This window comes from Bidens hawaiensis, unplaced genomic scaffold (genome assembly GCF_021521415.1).
Source record: "Bidens hawaiensis isolate Kalapana, Puna unplaced genomic scaffold, B.hawaiensis_p1.1 tig00004748_1, whole genome shotgun sequence".
Taxonomy (NCBI): Eukaryota; Viridiplantae; Streptophyta; class Magnoliopsida; order Asterales; family Asteraceae; genus Bidens; species Bidens hawaiensis.
Genome location: NW_027491294.1, coordinates 1,528,520 through 1,544,285, shown reverse-complemented (window position 1 = coordinate 1,544,285; position 15,766 = coordinate 1,528,520). Strand labels below are relative to the sequence as shown.

The following is a 15,766-nucleotide window of genomic DNA, read 5'->3' as shown; positions in this document are numbered from 1 at the left end:
TATCAGTAGATCAAGAACAACCAAAGAAAATTAACAAAATATCAATCATCAATAGATAATGTTTGTTATAAAAAATATAAATCTGGTTCTAAGCTTCATGTATTTGATCTTACTATCACCTCTGTATCATATTTATCAACCTAAATTAAGTATCGGTAGATCAAGAACAACCAGAGAAAATTAATAGAATATCAAATAAATTATCAACAGAATAACAGATAATGTTTGTTATAAACAATATAAACCTGCTTTTGAACTCCTCGTATCGAACGCGTTTAGAAACTACGATGACAGGTTAAAAGATCCAAAGAATCATCAACTTGTAGTGTATATGGATATTATTGACTTTTTGAAACCCAAATTTGTTCTGATGGAGAATGTTGTTGATATTGTCAAATTTGCGGATGGTATTTTGGGATATCATGCAGTTGGCCGTTTAGTTTCGATGAGTTATCAAACGCGTTTGGGGATAATGGCGGCTGGGTCATACGGAGTTCCTCAGTGTCGGTTGAGGGTGTTTCTTTGGGGCGCTAATACAATGATGGTAAGTCTTTTTTAACTATTGGTGGTGGTAACATGGCAAATTGGGTTTAAACAGGTCAGGTAGTTTGTTAGAAACACGTTTTGTTCTTGTTTTAGAAATACATTAATAGGTTGAGTAAATTACATGCATGTTTGTTCTTGTTTGTGGCATAATATGAATATGGCCTTTAGGCGTTATGTTATACAGATTTGGCCTTTATGAACACAGTTTGTTTTCAAGATAGCCTTTTTATGTCAGGTGACTATGTGTGTTTACTATTTTGCCCTTTTTAAAAATTACATATCTAACTCCTTGATTATTTTACTTGTTTAAAAGTTACATTTAAGCTACCTTACTCTTTTAGAAGTTATGTTTTACCCCCTCTTTATTATGATTGTTAATGTTATAGTAAAAGGGCAAAGGGTAATCTCACTAGAGATATGGTAACCATCTTTGAATGCAGACAGTGTATGTAGGGAGTGAATCTGTAAAAATTAAAGCTTAGGACCTAATTCATAGTTTGTTTCAAATTATAGAGATCATCTGGTGTAAATAACTCCTAAAGTAATTTTACTATGGTAATATCTAAAGCTTTAGGTAATATGATTTAGAAGGTTTTATGAATTGTTATTCTCTTTTGATATGTTCCCCTTTTTGCTAGGATGTCAAGGCTATTGAATATATATATATTGTTATTCCATGTTAATTATTTAATATTTTTTTAATCAAACAGAATCTACCTCAGTTTCCTCTACCAACACATGAGGTTGTGGGGAGAGGAGTTGTTCCTGTTGAGTTTAAGGTGGGTTACATCAATTAAAATTATATAGTATTTTTAAAATTCAAATATGTTTTATGGTATTTTATTAAGCTTTTCATTTAATTGTAGGATTGTATTGTTGGATCTGATAATGATAAGTCATACAAGTTAGAGAAGAGTATATTTCTTGGTGATGCAATTTCAGACTTACCTGAGGTAAATGTTAATTTCAGACTTGGTGTTGCACTTTTGTTGATGTTGTTATTGATTTTTATTATTATTATTATTATTATTATTATTATTATTATTATTATCATTAACATTGATTTTTATTATTATTATTATTATTATTATTATTATTATTATCATTAACATTTATATAATATTCATTTAGGTTACAAACCACAATAGGGTTAATTTACAATCAACTCCATATTCCCTAATGATATTGTGCAAAATGAAATGAAATTAAACCAGGTAATTGTTGTAAATGATTCGGGTTGATTTCTGGTAGTTTAGCGCAAAATGAAGTTCTCGATCGTAACCTGACCATCGAGTTTTATTTATCAGTAGTATTATGAACCCTAAATTTCCTATTTCGATCTCATGTTAAGATTATGAACCATGAATATTTGATTTCAGTTTCATTTTAACTATAATCACTGAATGACTTACATATCATCTTAATTATAATCACTAAAACGAATCGTGTTTGGTAAATAATGGATTCTATTTAACTAATGGTAGATTATAATCAACAGTGTGCTCTAGATGTTAAATTCGTGTATACTGGTGACTAATTGAATGCAAAATAAATTAAACACACAGTATGTGGTGACCTGGTAAGTGTTATGACCCACGGTTTGGTGTCTCAACTGATAGGGTTATATTTCGTCAAATATCTCAGATGTCTCAATTGATAGGGTTTTCTTCTCTTTTCGATGTGTTCCCGATTACGAACCTATAAAACTTGATCATTTTTGGGATTTGGAGGTTATTTCATGATTGGTAATTGTGTCCGACTGAAGAAACACTAAGTGACCCGGTACAGATTATAGATAATCTGGGGGTTAAGTAATGTTTCCCACGAATGAGATCTTAGCTGAGAAGGTTGTTCTTCAGAAGACCTGCAAAACAAACACCGTAAGCTCGTCACTGAGAAGGGGGGGGTTCCTCCTTGTGACCACCCTCCGGCGTGAGAATCAGACTAGGTTGCTCTGAATATAAGTGTATATTAAGAGATTGCTAGATAACTGGATAGCAGATGATCTTACCATTCCAAGATATTGGAGTATTTATAGCCGAAGGTAGGTTTTCTAGAAGGTACAGCCGGCTGAATAGTATTCCTGTTCAACCAACAGTGGATTACGCACAGGCCATACTGGTTGGTGGGTAGGTTACGGCCAACAGTAACAAAGTCGGCTGCACTATTCCACCAACTGTAGACTATGCACGTCCCACTTACTGTGGATTGTACGCAGGCCATGCTGGTTGGTGAATAGGTTACGGCCAACAGTAACACTATTCCACCAACTGTAGGCTGCGCATGCTCCACAGTAAGGGTTGGTGAGTAGGCAGCGGCTAATAGTGACAAACAGTACTAGAGGGTGCTCCTCCTCGCACTGTTGTCGGTGAGCTGTCACCCTGTGATTGGCTCATGGGCTGTTCTGGTCAGATCGTCTGTCCTATCCATACCTTGGTAGGTATAGTACAAAAGATCTTTCAGAATCAGACTGGCTCATTTAGGCGGGATTGTTCCCGCCTTGCTCATTCCTTCATGTGACTACTGAAGTAGCTTGTGTCTTGTGCGTGTAACCCTGCTGTCTGCGGGTAGCCTTCCCTGATGGCTTGTATCAGCAACTGCGGGAACAGGCGGGGTACTTCACCATTGGGAGGCTTTCCCCTGCGTGTACAGCTTGCGTACTGCGCGTAAGATTCTATGAGCATGGTGGGTCCTGCGGGAGTAGATGGCCTTTGCGCAGACGTCCCTGTTCAAGGTGAGTCTTGCGGGACCAACTGGTCTCTGCTGGGACCTACCTCTTCAAGTCCCCCCAGTCCAATGTTCTTCTCATGAATGTCTAATAAAGTGAGGTGAACTTTTGGACTTTAAGCAAGGGGTTTTGAAAAGGGTTTTTAGTTTTAAGGTTCTCCGTGGGGATTCTTCCCGCGGGTTTCCTAATGTCACTTGCAAAAATTCCCGATTTTTTTGCTTGATCTTTGGGTATGATGCGGGTAGGTATGTAACCTTCTCGCAAGTCAGGAGCGTTGAGTCTCACTTGTGTGGATTCTCCTTGAGGTATTAGTGGTTTTGAACATAGTGATCAATCATGTTTAAACCACCAATTCCATCCTGGAGCCTCAAACAATGTAGTTCTCGACGTTCCCACTATGCGGGGATGTTATTTCCGTTTCCGCAAGCATTGCCCAGAAGATCCTTCTTGGTTTCAATTCCCTGCGGAGCGCTAGGTACGTGAAGGGTTTTGCCTGAACACTGTACCCGCGCTCGTCTTACGGTTACTTTACTTTCAAGGTGCCCCTGGCATCAATTCCCTGCGGGTGCTAGGTATGTGAAGGGTTTTGCCTTAACACTGTACCCGCACCCGTCTTATAGTTACTTTGTTGCCGGGGTATTCTTGGCTTCAATTCCCTGCGGGTGCTAGGTATGTGAAGGGTTTGCCTTAACACTGTACCCGCGTCCGTCTTATGGTTACTTGGTTGCCAAGGGGTATTTTCCCGCTTACTTTTGAATCTTTTTAAATTTTGAATTTTGAAATTCAAAAGGTTGGTAAGGATAAGAACAATCCAAACATCTGAAACGTCGTGCGACAGTTTCTTCTGACTGTGTCAGGACGTGCAGGAAGTTATGGTGACGTGACAGAACATGGTCATTCCAGTCGCTTTTTCAGGCGCGTGGGCGTGTTTTTTCGGGCGCGTGGCCGCGAAGTTACTGGCACACGTCCTTTCAACAGCTGTTGCCAGCTTGCTTTTTGCCACGTGTCATAGTTTCATTGCACCGTCGATTTCTCTCTCCTCCGCATTAAATTCACCGCATTAATTGCGATTACTATATAAAGGGGAAAAGGGTTATTTGCAATTCACACTTTCACCTCTCTTCTTCTTCTTCTTAGTGATTTCCGGCAAATACTCCCCTTTTTCAGGCAAGCATTTTCCCGAAATCACTCTTCTTTCTGCAAAAATGTCTTCTCATGATGCTGAAGCTGTAGCCGACGATAGGAGTACTGCTGGCGAGTGCCAGTGTGCTCTACCTGTCGATCAGTACCAGTACATCGTCAGGAAGTTCATGCTCGAGTCTCTCGAGCCTGAGTTTCCTGAATCCCACCAGACTGTGTACGATGCCCCCAGTGGCAAGATCGGGGTATATGCTGCATTCTTTGTTTATGGGAACCTTAGGTTCCCATTGACAAAGTTTATGTACCGTGTCCTGGAGAGGCACGGGGTGCACCTGACCGAGGTGCATCCGATGGCGATTGCCAAGGTCCGGCACTTCGAGTGGGTGTGCCGGATTCTGGGTATTGAGCCCTACGTGGACCGCCTGATGACCTTCTATACTTGGAGGTGCGTCCAGGGGTGGTACACCCTGACAACCCGTATTAAGGGTTTGAAGATCTGCGTGACCGAGCGCAGTCTCCGATCGTGGAAGCGGGAGTTCTTCTACATCTCTGCCCGCGCCATCCCCATTGCTATGAAGTTCAAGAAGGGTCAAGCGCTTCCGAGCCTTCACGCTTCCAGCTACCAGGAGGCGAAATGGTTCGCGAAGATATCCCGGGTCCAATCTCCGGTTTACCGGTTTGCGGAGTCCGGGATGGTGCTGCTGGGGATGAGCCGGGTATGGAAGGATGCGTCTCGGTTTCCTATCCTTCTCGAATACGGTTTGAACTCTATTCCTTATGGTATGTCTTGTCTTTCTTGCTGATATTAGTTTATTTTCTAACTGTTTCTTTTCTTTCAGAGGGGAATAATTTGGAGTCGCTCCTGTTCCCGCGGGAAGCTGACAGTCCCGTGCGGGTGGGCACTCGTGCTCTGGATGACAATGAGTTGCCCATCCTGGAGCAAACGGCGGATAGGTTTGTGGAGGTCTATCCGCCGGGCCAAGAGATCCTGAGCCACCGGCGGCCAGGTAAGGAGATATTCTATCCTGAACCCCTCAATGCTGTACCCGCTGTTGGAAATCCTTACATCCTGTCTTCTGAGGAATCCGCAGATGGTCCTCCCCTTGTGCGGAAGAAGAAGGCTGCTGCCGGCGTGAAGGGGAAGGAGAAGGCCTCCACAGCTGATCCAGTCGTTCTATCTGACTCGGAGTCAGATAGTGAAGAGGTGGCGGGGAAGCCCGGTGGTGAGAAGACCACTGCTCCGGAGGCTACGACCGTTACCTCCGAACCATCGAAGTCGACGGTGACCGGTACCAAGAGGCCGGCTCCATCGGGTTCCTCCCCGCCCGTCCGTACATTCAGAGTCAAGAAAACCCGTAAGTACAATAATAGTTTGTAGATTTATTACTTCATGAATTTAACACTTTCTTCTTTGTGCAGGCGTGGATGTTGACGCATTCCGGGGTGAAACGCAGGGGAGTATCTCCCCGCCAATGACGGTAGGCTCGGTCAGCCTTCCTGAGGCGTCGACCCAGGCGCCTGCGCCTGCATCCGCTGGTCCAGTTGCTCGTTCCTTCGAGCCAACTGTTCCGGCCGAGATGACGTCACCGCCGGCCGTGAGTGCAATTTTTACAGCATCCTTCACGGAGCCGGCGGTTACTGCTGCTGCTGAGGAGGCGGTGACCGCGGCGGCGACCACAACGGCGACCACGGCGGCTGCCACCATGCCCGCGCCACCGGCACCGACAGCCGGACCATCAGGTACGCGCAGGGCTTCCCGCCGATCTTTGCCACCTTCCCATCTGCCTGACCTGTTGGATGGATTTCCTTTAGGTTCAGGTGATGGGTTTGGCGGATATCGGCCTGTCATTGACCCTACAGGTGCGTAGGGTTCCTTTCTTTTCCCTTGTTTTTTATCATCTTTTCCTTACTGTCTTTGTTTCTTTTGCAGTGTCGGATTCCAATGAAGTGTATGTTCCACGATGGAACATACGCCGAGGAACAACCCTTCGTACCCCTGTGGAGTGCGTGGACTGGGCTCGCCACGCTGCTCCTCATGGTGCGTTGGGGGAAGCCATGGCTAGCTACCAGGAGGGTAGGCTAACCAATGAGCTTCGGGTTCTCCAGGCCCGGATGCAGCCGCGCGTCGAGCTGCTTTGTCGTGAAAACGACAAGTTGAAAGCAGCTCGCGCCAAAGACGTATCTGAAGCGCGTGCTCTCCGGGAGGAGAACCAACAGCTGGCGGCAGCTGCCGCTGCCAAGGAGAAGGCCTTCAAGGCCCTCGAGGTTGAAGTTCAGGCGCGACTCGAGGCCCGTTCCAAGGCTGCCCAAGCTGTGAATGAACAGCTTCGGCTGGCCAGGGAAACTGCGCGAAACGCAACCGAGAGGGCTGCCCAGGCTGAAGCCGTTGCTGAGCCTCTGCGTTTGGAGAATGAGGAGCTGAAAGGCAAATTAGAGGCTCTCCAACGCGCTCATGATGCCTTGGCAATGGAAGATGCCAAGAAACTCCAGGAAATCCTGGACCAGAGGGGGGTGCTTGACCAGACCGAGCGGAAGCTTAAGGGCGTCGAAGAGGCTGCCGCTAAGGAAGTTTTACTTGCCAACCTTAACAAGAGCGAAGCCGAACGCGCCCATACCGAAGCTCAAGCTGCCCTCCAATGGCTTCTTCGAGAAGCGTTGCGTCAGGTATGTTTAGATTTATCTTCACGCATTTCTTTTGTAAGAAAAGGTTCTAATACTTGTATTTTTTCTTTGTAGGTTGTGCGTCGGGTCTTTTCAGAGACCTCTTACGATGATGCTATGACCGCAGCCCTCAACGCTTCTCATGAGGATGGGGAAAAGGCCGGCTTCATGCTTGGTCTAGGGTTTGTTGAGAAAGGCGTCCCGCCTTCCAACTTCCCTTTGTTCGATGTGGATACCGAAGCCATTTACGACCAAGCATTGAACCAATACGCCGCCTTCCCGCATCCAGTGGTGGAAAAGGTGGATGAAGTAGCTGTTGCTGATGATGGGTTAGCTGTCCTCAAAGCTTTCCTCGAACCACCCCGTTCTTCTGACGGAGCGGGTCCTAGTGGAAGCGGCCCTGAAGCTTGACCCCGAAGATCCCTTTCCATTGCTTAGACTTGTATAGATTTACTCTTTTAGGCGGGTAGTAACCCGGCCATTCTTGTAATATATTATTGAAATATAAATCTTTTTGCGTATAAGATTGTTATTTCCTTCTTTGGATTCCTTGCTTTATAAACTCATGACTTGCATACTTAGTTTAAGTTAGCAATTTTCCAAGTGTTTTAGAATAAGTTAACCTCTTGAACGTGGTTGATGGGTTAAAGTTTCGCTTCCTCTTTCGTGATTGTGCGGGTAGAACCGTCACTTGCACTTGGTAGGATGGCTAAACTTTAACCTTCATCTGACCTGCGTGTAGGTTTTCCTCATTTTCCCTCTAAATTTCTAAGTATTTAGGATAAGTTAACCTTTGAACGTGGTTGATAGTGGGTTAAAGTTTTGCTTCCTCCTTCGTGATTGTGCGGATAGAACCGTCACTTGCACTTGGTAGGATGGCTAAACTTTACCCATACCTGACCTGCGTGTAGGTTTCCCTTATTTTTAACGTTGTGTTTATGCGGGTTTTGCCGCCTTCCACACGTAACGACTTACTTCTCCCCCTTTATGTGGTAAACACCGGCACCAGTGGGGAGTTCATAAGAATAAAGGTAAACACATTATGAAAGGAGAATCATTTCCATTAGAAGTGGCTCTTGGCCTTTACAAGTTTTGGAATTGATCTACATATAACATTTGCGTAATTGAGCTCCATTCCATGTTCTTGGGATGGGAGTGCCATCGAGCCTTTCGAGCCGGTATGCGCCCTTTCCCAGAACTTGTTTGATAACATATGGCCCTTCCCAGACTGGGGCCAACTTTCCTGGGCGTTCTTGGTTCGAAGCCTCGTTGTTACGCAGTATGTAGTCTCTTTCCTTGAAGTTGCAGAGTTTTACCCGCGTGTTGTAGTACTTTTGCATTTGTCGTTTGTAATTCTCTTCACGCACTGCGGCTAAGTCTCTGCGTTCCTCGGTTAGCATAAGATCCAACCGTCTTTCCGCATCATTGTCTTCTGGCTGACTCAAGACCCTTGGTGAGGGTAGACCAATTTCGACCGGGATCATGGCTTCCGTGCCATAAGTGAGGCTGAACGGGGTTTCCCCCGTACTGGCCTTCTTCAGCGTTCTGTTTGCCCAAAGGACGTGCGGGAGCTCGTCCACCCAGCCGGATCTGTGTTTCAAAAGTCTTTTCTTGATGCCTTCGACGATGCTCTTGTTTGCTCTTTCCACCTCACCATTACCTTGCGGGTGTGCCACTGAGGTAAAGGTGTGGGTGATTTGAAGTTCTTTCAGCCACTGTTGTAGCTTCTTGTCAGCAAAGTTGGTGCCGTTATCGCTCACCAAATTCTGTGGAAGTCCAAAACGACAAATTATAAATTCCCAAATAAATTTTTTGATATGCTTTGCGGTTGTTTGGGCTAAAGGTTTTGCTTCTATCCACTTGGTGAAGTAGTCGATGGCTACCACTAGGAACTGAACATTTCCTGCTGCTGTAGGAAATGGGCCTGTCACATCGATGGCCCACTTCTGAAATGGCCACGAAAAAGTGACTGGAACCAGTTCGTTTTTCGGGCGATGCGTGTTAGGTGCGTAAAGCTGGCAAGACCTGCATTTTCTGATGTATGCCAGTGCATCCGTATGCATCCCCGGCCAAAAGTATCCCACGTTGTTTAGCTTGGCTACAACAGCGCGGGGGCCTGCGTGTACCCCACAGATGCCTTCGTGTACTTCCCTTAGGAGGTAGTCGGCATCTTGGTTGTCCACGCATCTCAAGAGTGGGCCAAGAAAGTTACGTCTGTAAAGGATGTCATTGACGAGTTGATAATTCAGTGCTTTACAGCGTAGTTTTCTTGCAGTTGTTTTTGACTCTGGTAGTATTCCTGCTGCAAGGTAATTTATTATTGGTGTCATCCACGTTTCTGTACTGGTCTGGATGACACAAATTTCCTTGTGCGGGACTGATGGTGCTTCGAGGAGTTCAATGCGGATGTCCTTTCCCAAGTGGGTGAAGGCTAGTGATGCAAGCTTGCTTAACGCATCCGCAGATTTGTTTTCGCTGCGCTTGACGTGTATGACTTTACAATCACTAAAATCACGCATAAGGGTTTTTGCCTGGGCGAGGTACAGGGCCATGGTGTCATTCACAGCCGTGTATGTTCCATTTATTTGGTTGGCCACCAGCATGGAATCCACGTGGGCTTCTAAGTTTTTCACTCCCATCTTACGCGCAATTCTCAAACCGGCCAAGAATGCTTCATATTCGGCTTCGTTATTCGTACTTGGAAAGTCCAGCCGAATAGCGTAAGTATATTCTTGGCCCGCTGGGTTGGTTAATTTTAACCCTGCGCCTGAACCCTCGTTACTGGCTGCTCCATCAGTGTAGAGTCGCCAGACATCATTGACGTCCTGTGCTGGGGAGGGTTGAGCCTCCTCCTGGCACTCTTTTTCCTGCGAAACGGGGACTTCTGCAATAAAATCGGCCAAGACTTGGCCTTTTATCGCTGGTCTTGGCTTGTAGTTAATTGCATATTCTCCCAATTCAATTGCCCATTTGGCTAGACGTCCCGATAATTCGGGTTTGCCTAGAACATTTGAGAGTTTGAAGTTGGTGAGAATGGTGATTGGGTGGCCCTGGAAATATCGTCTTAACCTGCGTGAAGCGTGTATAAGTGCTAAGACCAATTTTTCGAGGGTAGAGTACCGGGTTTCTACGTCTGTTAGTACACGGCTAACATAATAGATTGGCATCTGGATGCCCTTTCGTTCTACTAGCAAGACTGCCCCGGTTGCTCTATCTGTTGCGGAAAGGTATAGGATTAACTCCTCTCCCGCTTGTGGTGCTGTAAGTGTTGGGAGTTCGATCAGGCGTGACCGAATCTCCTGAAAAGCTGCTTCCGCTTCTGGTGTCCAGCGGAAGTGCGTTTTCTTCAAGCAGTTTCTCAGTGTTGACACGAAAGGAAACGACTTATCCGCATGGTTTGCCAAGAAGCGATTAAGTGCGACTAGTCGCCCATTCAGTGTCTGAGCCTGTTTGATGGTGGTAGGTGATTCCATTTTAACAATGGCTTCGACCTTTTCAGGGTTCGCTCTAAAGCCATCTTTAGTAACAATGACTCCCAAGAACTTCCCTTCTTCCATCCCAAATGAACACTTGCTCGGGTTGAGCTTCATGTTTATCTTTCGGAGCGTGTTGAAAGTTTCTTCAATGTCTTTCAACATCGCCTCAGGCTCGAGGCTTTTGATGACCAAATCATCCATATAGACTTCCAAGTTTCTCCCGATTTGGGCATGAAACTCTTTGTCCATTAGTCGTTGGTACGTGGACCCTGCATTCTTAAGTCCGAATGGCATCATTTTATAACAAAATGTACCATCGGGCGTCCGAAATGCGGTTTTGTCCTGGTCATCAATGGCCATGTGGATTTGGTGGTACCCCTTATACGCATCCAAGAAGCATTTAAGGCGAAATGGTGCCAACGAATCCACTTTGAGATCAATTTCTGGTAACGGATAACAATCTTTGGGGCATGCTTTGTTCAAATCTTTGAAATCTATGCACATGCGCCATTGTTTGTCATTCTTCGGTACCATTACGGGATTTGCAACCCATGTTTGATATCTACTAACGCGTACGATGCCTGCGTCAAGGAGTTCCTTGACTTGGGTTCTACACGCGTTAGTTTGTTCAGGCCCCATTACCCTGCGCTTTTGTACGATTGGCGTAACAGCCGGATCGCATTTGAGCTTATGCTCCGCCTTACTTCGGGGTACACCAGTCATGTCAGCTGGTGTCCACGCAAAGATGTCAGCGTTTTTCTGCAGTAAGCGCTTGAGTAAGGTGCGGGTGGGATCAACAATTGTTGGTCCAATGGTAACGGCCTGGTCGGGGTATTTGCCATTGAAGGCCCATTTTTCCGGTTCAGTGATGGTTGGTTTAGCCTTCTTCGGTTTGGGTTTAGATGAGACAGATGCGATGCATACCTGGGGAATGCCAGAGATCATTGCTACACCCTCAGCTGTTGGCCATCCCATCATGCCGTGGACTGAAGATACCACGGCGTTGAATCTTGCCATCCCGTCTCTTCCGAATAGGATGTCGTATGTGTGGTGTGGCTTTTTCATCACGACAAAATCCACGTCTTCTGTGCGTGAATGATTCCCATCAGTAAGAGTAACGGGGAAAGATAGGATACCCAGGGGTGTTTCTGTACTGCCATCAAACCCTTCCATTGAAGCGTAGACCGTTTCCAAGCGTTCCTTGTCTTCATCATCCAGCTTATCAAAGAACTGCCTGTACATCACTGTCGACGAAGCGCCGTTGTCAGCAAGAGTGCGGGAGGTGATGTAGTGCCCCAGCTGGCTTCTGATGACGATGGGGCCTTCTTTGCTGGGGCCTCCTGGCACTCGCGGGAAGCGCACCTCAGCTTCCTTCCACGCGCATGGTTCTGTCACCCGTCTTTTTCTTCCTCTGACCTTGCCATGAACCATGTTGATGCTGATGTCGACGGGCTTTCGTCCGTTACCTCTGTACCGGTTGTCATTCCTTCCTCCCTTCCTGATCGATGCCACGAGATGTGCAAGCCTTCCATCCTTGACAAATGTTTCAATAATATCCTTCAAGGATGTGCACTCTTCAGTACCATGACCCTTTGTCCCGTGGAAATCACAGGATTTGCTTTGATCCGCATTAGGTTTCTGCCGGATCGATGGGGCTTTGGGCCATGGCAATTTTTCCGTGGCAAATATCTCCGTGACGCTCTTTGTGAGTGGCGTCCACCGGTGTTTTCGATTTGAAGGGTGTGTGTTGTCCCTTCCGCCAACAAGAGGGCGGGAGCTGGATGAGGTGTCAAAGTTTACCCTTGACTGCCAAATACCTAGCCTCCTCTTTTTGTTCTGCCGGGCGATCCGGACATTGTTCTCTCTTGTCCTCTGCGTGTAGAGGTGTGTACTCTGGGGAAGATCCCTTCCCAGTTGCTTTTCCGTCTCGGCAAAGCGCTTTGCCGCCGTCATGATGGCATCCCAAGTTGATGGCATGCCATCCTTACCCGTCAACGTGCGGATAAGTTCTGGGTATTCGGCGCCTTGGATGAAGGCGGCGCGAACCAGATCCTCACTTATGTTGCCGAGACTAAGCTTTTTGGAGTTGAAGCGAGTGATGAAGTCTAGTAAAGATTCATCCTCCTCTCTCACGCAGTTGAGGATCGTCCACTGCTCTTCAGTGTACTTCCTCTGTTGGCTGAAGTGCTGGCTGAACTTGTTCTGAAAGTCCGCCCAGTCATAAATGTGGTGGATCGGTAAACGATCGAACCATGCCCTGGCCGCTCCGACCAGAGTCATCTGGAACATGTAGCACCACGTGGGTTCCGTCCAGTTGCTGACGGTAGCCCCCGCAATGAACCTGTTCAGATGGTCGTCTGGGTCGGATAGACCATCATAAGTGCCAATGTTGGACATTTGTTTGGCACTTCTCGGGGCAATTGCTTCCGCAATGTCTCTTGCGAATTTTGACCTTCCTGCATTTGTAGCAGTTGGTCTAAAGGTTTTGGAGAAGTCACGCGGGTTTCTCTCCGCGATTGGTTTAAAGGCTTCCCCAAAATTCCTTTTTGGTTGGACGTCCGTGTCCTTACGCTTCCCTTTCGCCTTATGGCGAGGGTTCGCGTCGGTATCGGACTCTAACTCGTCTTCTGAGTACTCGCAGTCACTGCTCATATTGAGGTGTTGGCGAGTACTGGTGAATTCGTCAGCCTGTTGAACTGAACGCAAGCGTTCATCCAATTCGGCTTGGAATTCTCTTTGCCGTGCTTCGGCCCACGCCTTCACTTGATCTAGTGTTTGGCGAGGGACCTTCGTTCGTTTTTCCGGTTGGGTATCGGTGAACCCCAATGGAATATTTACTCCACTTGCCCCGGCTTGGGTAGTCGGGGTAGTGTTCGTAAGGATTGTATAACCGCCGGTGTTCCCCCCAGTTGCTGGGGTGGTTACCGGGGTTTCTTGGTCGGTTACAGGCCTTTGGACCGGAGTAACGTTAACCATTTCTTCAGAAATTGTGAAAACTAAAATAGTTCTAGCTTTTATGCACGGATGGCGCCAATGAAGAAACACTAAGTGACCCGGTACAGATTATAGATAATCTGGGGGTTAAGTAATGTTTCCCACGAATGAGATCTTAGCTGAGAAGGTTGTTCTTCAGAAGACCTGCAAAACAAACACCGTAAGCTCGTCACTGAGAAGGGGGGGGGGTTCCTCCTTGTGACCACCCTCCGGCGTGAGAATCAGACTAGGTTGCTCTGAATATAAGTGTATATTAAGAGATTGCTAGATAACTGGATAGCAGATGATCTTACCATTCCAAGATATTGGAGTATTTATAGCCGAAGGTAGGTTTTCTAGAAGGTACAGCCGGCTGAATAGTATTCCTGTTCAACCAACAGTGGATTACGCACAGGCCATACTGGTTGGTGGGTAGGTTACGGCCAACAGTAACAAAGTCGGCTGCACTATTCCACCAACTGTAGACTATGCACGTCCCACTTACTGTGGATTGTACGCAGGCCATGCTGGTTGGTGAATAGGTTACGGCCAACAGTAACACTATTCCACCAACTGTAGGCTGCGCATGCTCCACAGTAAGGGTTGGTGAGTAGGCAGCGGCTAATAGTGACAAACAGTACTAGAGGGTGCTCCTCCTCGCACTGTTGTCGGTGAGCTGTCACCCTGTGATTGGCTCATGGGCTGTTCTGGTCAGATCGTCTGTCCTATCCATACCTTGGTAGGTATAGTACAAAAGATCTTTCAGAATCAGACTGGCTCATTTAGGCGGGATTGTTCCCGCCTTGCTCATTCCTTCATGTGACTACTGAAGTAGCTTGTGTCTTGTGCGTGTAACCCTGCTGTCTGCGGGTAGCCTTCCCTGATGGCTTGTATCCGCAACTGCGGGAACATGCGGGGTACTTCACCATTGGGAGGCTTTCCCCTGCGTGTACAGCTTGCGTACTGCGCGTAAGATTCTATGAGCATGGTGGGTCCTGCGGGAGCAGATGGCCTTTGCGCAGACGTCCCTGTTCAAGGTGAGTCTTGCGGGACCAACTGGTCTCTGCTGGGACCTACCTCTTCACCGACATTATATTTGGTTAGGTGTTTCATGGATTGTCAACTGATGGGATTTTATTTAGTCAAATATGCGATTTTCTTGTATGGACACTTATCATTTTAGGTATTGCTGTTTTGGTGGTTAATCTTCAACTGTTCATGTTTACATGATAACTATTACATCAATATTTAGTAACAAATCTTGATTTTGAAACCGGTTCGGAGTCAATGTTTAGGTAACAAATATTTATTTGATGTGCACATCTGAATCGATTCAATATTCATTAACAAATATTCAATTGGCGTGCACATTTGAACCGGTTCGGCAGTCAAAACCGGTTCCCCATCTGGTCCAAAATCGATCTGGTCCACCGGTTTGAAATCGGTTTGAGAATACACGGGTTGAAACCGAATGGATCTAGATTTTCCACTTATAGCCGATTTCTAGACCGATCCAGTTTAGGCTGGACCGATTTTTACTTCGCTTGACTAGATTTTAAAACCAATCCGGTTTGGCGTAAATTCTGGTTTTGTGTATCTCTATTTTATCAGACTTTTTGTCCAATAATTTTTATTGTTTTGATAAATTGATTTTGATCGTGATTATGTAATAAACAGAGGTTCGCTAATGTTGCGTTTGTTGTGCCAGATGGCGGACAAGTTTTAGTTACTTCCTCAAGAAATCATACAACACATTTTGTGCTTTATGTTGATTCAGGAGGCGGCAAGGACCATCGTCCTGTCCTCGCAGTGGGTGCATCATTGGACCAAAATACCAATTCTAGTATTTGATGAAGGCACGTTTCAGATAGCAGGGGATAACGAGCTGACTGATTTGGAGGAGACCTATGGCGATATCGAAAGTGATCGCAGACTCATGACCCATCGAAGCAGATTCTTTTCAGCCATTTATCAAACACTCCTAAAGCATGACGCGGTGATGCTAGAGTTCATGTGATAAGATGCTCCCCAAACTTGAAGAAATTAAGGCTACTAATGGTAAATAACACTTTTATCCTCCACACAATTAATATGAACACCATGAGCATCGTTCGGATCTCATTAACATTGATGGTCTAGTGCAATATTGCACGTTCCTATGTATGCGCATGTCTCTGATATACATTTTCCGGGCTTGCATTCATTGAAGATGGAATTCGTGCCGAATGTAGAGACAAAAATC

General features: G+C 46.1%; 1 protein-coding gene across 1 annotated transcript; it reads left to right on the top strand.

Moving 5' to 3' along the window:
• The first annotated feature begins 300 nt into the window (after positions 1-300).
• Positions 301-15,541, top strand: LOC143627954 (DNA (cytosine-5)-methyltransferase CMT3-like). Its single transcript, XM_077097654.1, has 5 exons — positions 301-544; positions 1,257-1,325; positions 1,413-1,499; positions 15,202-15,243; positions 15,302-15,541. Exons 1-5 carry the CDS (start codon positions 332-334, stop codon positions 15,539-15,541), a joined length of 651 nt encoding a protein of 216 aa, XP_076953769.1. The 5' UTR covers positions 301-331.
• Positions 15,542-15,766: the final 225 nt, after the last annotated feature.

What these genes read in the sequence shown, in the direction of transcription:
- LOC143627954 (XM_077097654.1), top strand. Translation starts at nt 332, where the DNA reads ATGGATATTATTGACTTTTTGAAACCCAAATTTGTTCTGATGGAGAAT. An exon ending in TTGTTCCTGTTGAGTTTAAG is followed by an intron (nt 1,326 to 1,412) that starts GTGGGTTACATC and finishes ATTTAATTGTAG; the next exon opens with GATTGTATTGTTGGATCTGA. An exon ending in TTGTGCCAGATGGCGGACAA is followed by an intron (nt 15,244 to 15,301) that starts GTTTTAGTTACT and finishes ATGTTGATTCAG; the next exon opens with GAGGCGGCAAGGACCATCGT.